The sequence below is a fragment of the Nesoenas mayeri genome, assembly GCF_963082525.1.
Source record: "Nesoenas mayeri genome assembly, chromosome: 12".
Lineage (NCBI taxonomy): Eukaryota > Metazoa > Chordata > Aves > Columbiformes > Columbidae > Nesoenas > Nesoenas mayeri.
The window spans coordinates 7,136,760-7,145,536 of NC_137547.1; the positions used below are offsets into that span (position 1 = coordinate 7,136,760).

The window sequence follows — 8,777 nt, forward strand, 5'->3', positions numbered from 1 at the left end:
AGCCAAATGCTGCTGGCCTGAGAAGAAACAGAACACTGTTAATCATTGCAAAATATTTGCATGTTCACAGACATCTCTAAGGGAAGTCTGAAAGGAAAGGGAGAGCCACCTGAAATGAGGAGCTTTCTCTAAAACCAGGAACTATTAATTAGTAATGGGAATTAAAGCCACAGAACCCAAGACACTTGTAGAAGAGTTCAAGGAGACAGATGAAACTTGACAAGATGTAGATACAAGACAGTGTAACAATGCATCAATGTCATGCTGTAAAGGTCTCCTGGCCCAACAGACCCCTCACACACCACCCTACTTATTATTTGTCAATGTTTTGTCTTAAGCAGCTCAGGTTATTTAGCTCTATTTGGAGGTTTAATGGTATAAAATCTCTGAAGCCATCTACCATTCACCCATAGCCCCAGCTTCTCTATCTTTCTTTTTGCTCTGGGATTGTTTTCTTTAAAGGGAAAGCATGTAGCAGGGACACTCAGTTGATGTGTCCATGGCATTTTCATACACTGCTGTCTCTCTCATATGGATAACTTCCCTCTAATAGAGTACTGGTACCCAGACTTAGTCCTGAGCAGGGGAAAGGGAGGCAATGAGATGCCTACAGAACCCAGCAAGGCATCTAAGAGTGTGTCATCTAGAGCTAGCTCACTTTTCCTGGGAGTGGGGAGGCAGGGTTACCTGTGGATCCTGATTCTGCAGGAGGACAGGTAAAGATAGCTGCAGGTGACGATGCAAGGCACTCCGCAAGTCGCCCCACTGTCAGCTGTAGAAACGGCTCCTTGAGCAGCTCACCAGAACAGGTGCTCTGATGGGCAGTTTGTCCTCTTGACTGCACAGGCACTCCTCTTCCCAGGAAATCAGCAGACAACAGAAACCCATTCCTTATTACCCACAGAGCTTTATCAGTAACCTCGACACTTCTGACACGTCACAAACACCCCACACAGTGCAAGCATGTCATGGGGTGCCACCTGCTTCTTCACTGCTGCACCAGGAAACAGCTGCTGCCCCAGCCTGAGCACTGGGCACCAGTACCAGGCACGGCTGGCTCGGGAGCAGAGGCAGTGCCTGCCCACAGTGGGCACAGCACCCGCTGCTCTGTCTCGCAGAGTGACCACACCAGACCAGGTGCAACCAGAACACTGCAGACACTCACCATGTCAGAATGTTTATTAATAAAAAAAAGTCACAATAACTTACTCCCTTTGTCACACAAAGGGTTCGGTATAAAGAGCTCTGGCCTCTAAGGTAACACAGGTCAGTGAGAGGTGGGTACTTTTCTCTCATCCTCCGAGACAGCGGCCTTCTCCTGTCCCCAGGGGGACACAAAGCCTGCACAGGAGCTACCGGCCATGGGGCCTGGCACAGGAGCGGCACGTGCCCCTGACTGCAGCTGGGTCACAGGCAGGGGGACCAACACGGGGTGCAAATGCAGAGCACATGGAGCCCACAGGCACTGGATGCCAGAGGGTGTGCAAGCTGCAGTGGAGGAGGAGACAGAAGTGGCTGCTTCTTCCCAGAGTGCTGAGGGGTCTATGGAGCACAAAAAGGGATGCAGCAGGACAGCAGCTGCTTGCAGGCAGGGACTGTGGGGCTGGCTAGAAGCAGACCTGCTTGGCTGGCTGCTGCCTCACACGAGGTGCAGGCTGGCAGAGGCAGGAGGCTAGCTGTGGCTACTTGTCACACTCCAGATCCTGGGCCCCCTCAGCACCCTGATAGTGCATCTCGCAGAATTCCTGAATGCGGCTGCAGGCCTCCAAGATCATCTCCTCAGGCACAGTGATCACCACACGGAAAAAGTTCGGGTACTCAAAGCACTGAAAGGAGAAAGGATGAAGCTGACATTACCTAGGACAGTGCTGTAGTTTCACAGCCCTGACCTGGGGTCACATGCTGTGTCAGCAAGTGAAGATAGCCAGGGTACGACAGACTGGCGGACAGATTGTTTTTCTGTCCCAAGCAAATATCTCCATCTGTGTAGACCCTTACAAAGGGTGACAGGACTCTGTACTGACTACACAGAACCCAGAGAACGGGCTGTAGGGGGCTAGGAGAGAGCTGGAGAGTATCCAAGGTCTATGGACACTGCACACACGACTCCCAGCAGGTAACCAGAGCTAAAGGCTCCAAACCCCTGTGCTTCCCTCCCGGTGCTCTGGCTCCATTGCTCCCAGTGTCAGGCTCACCGTGGCTGGCAAGCAGAACACAGACTGCTCTGAAATGAGTCGCTCAGTGAACTCCACATCATTTTCAAACTCAGGGAAATGCTCCATCTCGATCTCAACCTGCAACAGAAGGATGTAACATGGCAACCAAGGGCACCAAAATTATCTGCAATGGCCCTGCTTACCCACATGCAGCTGTCTACCCTCAACTTTTGCTCATGATTTGGGCTGACTGGAATGTAAGATACAAACAGAAACATATACATGAAAACTGGGGCTTCTTTAAGAAGTATTCGTTAACTACATAAAGCCGGAATTTTAGTTAAGGACGACTTTAGTAAAAAAGCTGATGACAGACATACAGTAACTAATTAGAAGTGAAAAGGAATAAATAAGATATTGAAAAATAGGTCGGGGAGAACTCTAGTCAATATGCATTAATAATTAGGTCATGCAAGAAATCCATACAGTAAGAAAAAGACAAACTGATGTTTTGATTAAAAAAAAAAAAAAAAAAAGATAGCAAGGTCTAGAATACCACAAACAAAATAAATTCTTCTAGGATGATGTAATTGGTAAAATGACATGGAAATGCTGAAATGTTCAATAAATGTTTCTGGTCTGTATTTGGAAAGAAGGAGGCTGTCCCTTTATCACATAAGGACAGTGATATCCTGGCCATTTGTTTAGAACCAAAGATTATTTTAAGGATTTCATGAAACTATCCTTAAACCAGGTGAGAGAGAATTTGCATGCAGAAGCTGTGAAAGATCCAGTGGTAGGAAAGTTTTACCAGATGATGTAATTTGAAATAAATGCTCAGATACTGCAGAAATACAACAGGTGTGAAAGAACCTTAGAGCTGTTCCTCTACACAAAGAGCATAAGCAGAATTACTGTTGTACCTCTGGATAAGATTGGAAACAAGGTCAACTGATAAAGAATTATCTACAGAACATGAATGAGATTGATACTGCCATCTTCTCCCATTGTGGGTGCACATTTTTAAAAGCTAATGAAAAGCTGGAGACAGTATGAGACCAAAAAAGGAGATTAAAAATGTGTTAAACTTAGGAGACTTGGATGTCTCACTTGGGCTTGTTGAAATTAAAAAGAAAATTTCACCACATCATAAAAAGTTAAAAAAACCAAACAGCTATGGGAGAAGGCAGAAAGAGAGGCAACAGCATAGGCAGAAGACCGACATGCTAGTAGGAAGAACAGGAGGTATGATAATCTGACTTGTGGTGTGGGGGGCTTCCCATTGCCAGCAGGCTAAAATCCAGGTAAAAAAAAACATTGCCTTGCAAAGTGGAAGTCTTTAAGTACTGTGCCAGAGCAAGTGGGTGAAATGTACCAGCCTCTGCCATGTGAGAAGTGCACAACACATTCTGGCTTTCTAAAGTGACCAAAGGATGCACCGCGTGTGCTGTGCAAATGCAGGGTCACTGGGAGCTGGTGCCAAGCGCCAATCTGAAACCACTGACAAGCACTGGCAACAAGACCTGCTGTGAGTGTCCATGATCTAGAAATGGCATCTCTCTCTCTACACTTACCATGAGGTACATGGCTCCAGCAGGACGGACAGGTTGGAGTCCAGGGATAGCTGATAAGGCAGCATAACAAAGGTCAGCATTGGACTGAAAAGCAGAAAGGAAAAGTTTCAAAACAGGAGAAATTCCAGGAGGTAGTTCAGTGAATGGAAGCCAAGTTCTGGACCAGACTATAAACAGGTTTGCCCTCTGCAAATAAAGGGACAATGAATGCAAACAGCACGGGTGATCATGGCCTTGAGCACAGTGGTGTGACTGAGCTGAGTTCAGCAAATCCCGACCCTGGGTCACCAGCTCCAGCTGCAGGGCTGGGCCGCCCGAAACTTATCACAGCCAATATTTCTGCCCCAGTTACCAAGACTTCTGCTGGAAATGGATTTGTTGGGCTCTCATCACAGACAGAACTGTGTCTTGAAGCAGGGTGGGGAGGGATGACAAGCTAGAGAGTGATGACGAGCTAGAGAGATACAACTCCCCCCAAAAAATCAACGAACAAACTGTGCTGACCTGTTACAGCCTGTTTACCTTGAGGATACTGAGGGTGTTGTGGTAGAACTCAGGGGGTGTTCGGTGCAAAATACGTTCCAGTGCTCCTTGGACAATGGTACAGGGTCCCAGGATCCTTTGACTCAGTCTTACAAGGCCATCCCTGATCTGAAAAAACATGGTGATATTTGCAGGTCAGACTGTGCCTCCCTGCAGGAAGGGACAGCTCCAAGGCCTATACGACTTCTACGGCTGTTTGCACCCCTCCCTTCAGTGAGCTTGACTGTATGCCAGGTATTTATAGACTATTTACAGTGCCATTTTCTGTTCCTCAGTTGCGGCTTGTAATGCCAACAGAGACAACCTTTGGAGCTTCCCAGTCTGCCTCAAACCAGACTGGAATACAGCTAATACAAATAAAGCCAAAACTGTTCCAAATACTGCTTCACATTCCCTTAGGTTTGGACCTACAATCAACACTTTCAAAGCTAGGTAGGGACAACCAACACTAGCTCTTCAGCTAAGGAGACAAGGTCTCCCTCTGCAGAAAGACCTCTAGGTGGAAAGGTACCTGCAGTAGATGGTTGTTCTTCTTAACACAGCTGAACAGCCAGGTAAAGCACTTGCAGCACTGCAAGGTGCTTTGTACTTACTTTAAAGCAAAGCCATATAAGAACACATGGAGACCACATATGCACTCCACATGCTGGATAAGCCATACAATACTTTCAGTGCACACTGGAGCTATTTGAGAAGAGAAGGAATTAGAAACACACAAAAAGGACAAGAAATACATGAAGAAGCAGTAGGACAAGGAGTGTGTTACAGTGTAGATGTGGGTAGGCAGCCATGTATAGGAACAGATGGAGTAAGGAAGGGACATTAAAATCCTAGAGGTGCAGAAATGCATGTAAGCAATTGGTTGACACCCATATGAGAGCAAAAAGCAGTGCATGCCTGTATCAGTTAAAGCCCTGGTGATCTACACACTGAGGCACTGCAGGTCTGTTGCCATGACAGTAACACTCAGCAGTTCTCACCTCATTACCAAAGATGTCTCTCCTGTCATGAATTAGGATCCAGCCCATCCGCCAGCCCGGGACTAGCCACCGCTTTGCCAAGCCACCACAGGACAAGATTGGCACGTTGGTGCTGAGAGTTGCAATGGGTTCATATTTGCAGTCAGCAAACACCTGTGACAGAAGGCAGTGTTAGGGCTGTCCCTGCCTCTTATTGTGAGAACTGTGGTAGTGTGCATGAGGCACAAGAAAAAGGGAAGCAGGGAAGTGAGGGGAAATTGATGGTGAAAGCTCCCAGCTTCAAGGTATGAACATGGTTAAGTGCACTGACATGAAAGCGAGCTGTTGGGAATAAGAAAGGAGCTGGACATGAGAGGTACCCCCAGCACTGCACACCAGAGGACTGGGAGCTCCAGGCATGGACCCAGGGACAGTACAGAGGAGTGGAGCTGCTGGTGACCTGGCTGCCATGGCCAAAGGGCAAGTGCATCAGAAAGGACAGACAGCAGAGGGGTGCAAAGAACTGCAACTGACACTCACCATGTCTCCATAGATCTCATCAGCAAGGATGGGCACGCACTGTCTAGACGCCACTGTAAGAGAGAAGGCATTCAGCCTGGCCAGCCTGCATCCGCCATGGGAGCAGACCTGCCCTTTGCTGCAGGGCTTGGCAGGGCTCTGAGGGAAGCACTGTCCCAGGGTACAGGGTCCCTGTCTTCCTCCTACAGACTGTTCATTCAGAGAGCTCAGTCACTGGAGATCCCTGCCCTGGCTGAGCCTGGTTCTGCTCTCCCCTGTGTGGGCAAGCAGCACAGCCCGCCCACTGGCAGGCCAGGGCTAAGGAAGCACAGGACTCCCTGTGAACACTCTTGCTCTGCAGAGCAAGAGGGGAGAAATAAGCAGTCCAAGGCACACAGAGCATTTGGGGAAGAGCAAGACACATGCTCTGCATATTCTTGCCCACATAAGGCAACACCTTTGCACCGAGCAAGCCCCGCTTCCTGAGATGGAGTCAGCTATGAGGAGAAAAGCAAAGCCCCGGGCTGTGGTGCCGCAGTGATAGAGACATTGACAATATGGTCAGACACTAGACTGCAACCACGCCACAGATGCACACAGGCAGGCTCACCTGCCAGGACCTTCTGGAGGTGGCTCTTGCTGAACACAGAGCCACAGGGGTTGGATGGGTTGTTCACAATGAGGCAAGCTGTCTTCTCATCCACCAGAGACTCCAAGTGCTCCAAATCAATTTCCCAGGACTTTTCTGGCTAGTGAAGAGAAGGGGAAGTAACACCTGATGAACTGGACTTGCCACACAGGGTGGGGTGCGACAGGGTGCCCAGGTTTGCTCAGGTCATCTTTACCCACTTCCCAGGCAGGGCCAGGGTATTTCTGAGAAGCAGAAATGTCAGGGCTGCCGCTTCCAGGCCTGCCATCACTTACCAAGAGGTTGTAGAGTTTGACCTCAATCCCCATAGACAATGCCAGAGTCTTGTAGAGGGAGAAACCGGGCCGTGGCACCAGGATGTTCTGGCCAGGGTTGGCCAGCACTGCCAAGGCAAGCTCTATGGCCTGGCTGCAGCCACTTGTTAAGATGACGTCCTGCAAAGAGCATATGGGAGTCAGCAGAAAGCACAGGCACTCTGAGGTGCCCCAGCCACATGGGAGGGACATAATGCCCAGGCTCTGCCAGGTAAGAGCTTCTCAGCCGGAAAGAGAAGTGCAGAGCCTGACTGAAGATGTTAAACCTCCAGCAGCTGGAGAGCTCAGCCTCCTCCTGAGGAGGGTGCAGGGGAAGGGCTTGGGACAGGGCATGAGAGCAGCAGGAAGCCACTGAGGGACAAGGCCATGGGCTGTCCACAGCCAAGCTGGGAGGGAGCTGGGGCAGGTGTGGTGTGGCAGGGGCAGCAGCACCGCTGCGCTGCCATGGGAGTGCCTGCGCTGGGCGCTGACTGGTACCTGTGCCTCCAGCGGTGCCTCTGGGCAGCTGTAGTACGCGGCCACTGCTTCCCGGCACGACTGGTAGCCTGGGGAAAGAGGAGCCAAACATGCAAAGGAGGTTTATACAGACTGTTTCTTTTTTCTTGGCAGCACAAGGCTCAGAGCTGCCACACAGCCAGGGAAAGCCTGTTTGTCAGTGACACAGTCCCAAGGTGGCTGTGCTGCCTCAGGCCAAGTTCTGTGCATGTCCAAGGCTGGGCCAGGCAGGCCAAGTGCAGGGGGGCAGGCCCCTGCCCCAGCGTGTCCTGGGCACAGAACTGACAGGAGCAGGGCACAGGGTTGCCAGAGAGCTGCTCTGACCCAGCAGGAGGCCAAGTGCTCTCACATGGCCTCCAGTGTCCAGCGAGGGCACAGAAGCAGCCCTCCCTGTCACCATGTGTCACACCCTGTGAGGCAGGTGTGAGCTATGGTCTGTACCTGCTTTTTGCACTAACTGAAAACCAGGCTCGTATTGTCTGTGAAGCCAGGAAGCCCAAGGGGAATCCTGGTCAAAGCAAACCAGAAAGGAATTTGGCTGCAACCCATGGCAGTGATACACAATCCTGAGCCTGTCTGGGTGCCTGAAACCCTCCCTGCCCGCTCTAGTGGCCGCTGGGAGGTGAACATGGCTTCTGCAGGAGGCTCTGGGCCTCAAACAGACCATGCAGGGAAGAGCACTCAGGTCTATACAGAGGATGCACGTGCTTGTGTGCTCACGGGACTACTGGTAAGGACAGCTGCAGGAAAGATGACTGTAGGCTCCATATACCTGCAGTGCTGTAGGAGCTGGCACACGCCTTCATCCTGCTCTCTCAGGAAAGCTTTGCCAACTTACCAACAGATGGAGCATAGCCATTGTAACGTCCCGAGTCCAAAACCTCCTTCACAGCCCGTGTGACCTCATCATTTGTGGGCAGGTTTCCAAAGACCGTCGGGTCTCCTTTTCAAAGATTGAAAAATAGTAAAGTTCTCACTGTTCTGTGACAGGCACAGAGCTGTGTGGTTGTCTGGCCTGTCCCTGGGTGTTTGCACAAGCTCTGTGCTCCAGAGCCCCGCAATCTGCCAGCCACACAGTCGACCCCGCTGCCCAGAGGCTTCAGCCACAGCACTGTGCTCACCTAAGGACAAGGAGATCATGGCTTTCTTCGGGTTGGGCTCCACCTTCATGGTGTCTACGATGGCTCGGACAGGATTGAAAGTCTTCTTTGACATTTCAGAAGCCCTGACAGCCCATCTTGGCTTCCGGCCCTTCACCTTCCCCAGTGATATGCTGTTCCCATTGGTCTTGAGATGAACATCCAGTACAGGGGCATGATCTCCATGGCCATCCACTTGGATCAGGTATGAGTCCATCCTGAGAGCTGTCAGTGTGAGGTGTGAGGATTTCCTGGGCTTAGTTAACACATGACAAACAAGGGTTCTGCCCATTTGGGGACACAGCCTATGACTCTCCAAAAGTAAAACTTTCAAAAGCTATAGACCCTACCTACTGCCTAAAGGACAACCCAGTCAGCAGAAGCAAGTAAGGATGTATTCAGGCCCAGGATGAAGTGAAACCCCACGCG

The 8,777-nt window shown here is 50.3% G+C and overlaps 1 protein-coding gene across 1 annotated transcript; it reads right to left on the minus strand.

Moving 5' to 3' along the window:
* Nucleotides 1-1,682: 1,682 nt before the first annotated feature.
* On the minus strand, nt 1,683-8,565 carry TAT (tyrosine aminotransferase; the record flags this gene model as incomplete). The annotated part of the gene is made up of 11 exons (XM_080351971.1): nt 1,683-1,826; nt 2,196-2,294; nt 3,731-3,814; nt 4,253-4,381; nt 5,254-5,406; nt 5,773-5,825; nt 6,362-6,500; nt 6,676-6,834; nt 7,192-7,259; nt 8,048-8,152; nt 8,331-8,565. 11 exons carry the CDS (start codon nt 8,563-8,565, stop codon nt 1,683-1,685), a joined length of 1,368 nt encoding a protein of 455 aa, XP_080208097.1.
* Between the last annotated feature and the right edge of the window lie 212 nt (nt 8,566-8,777).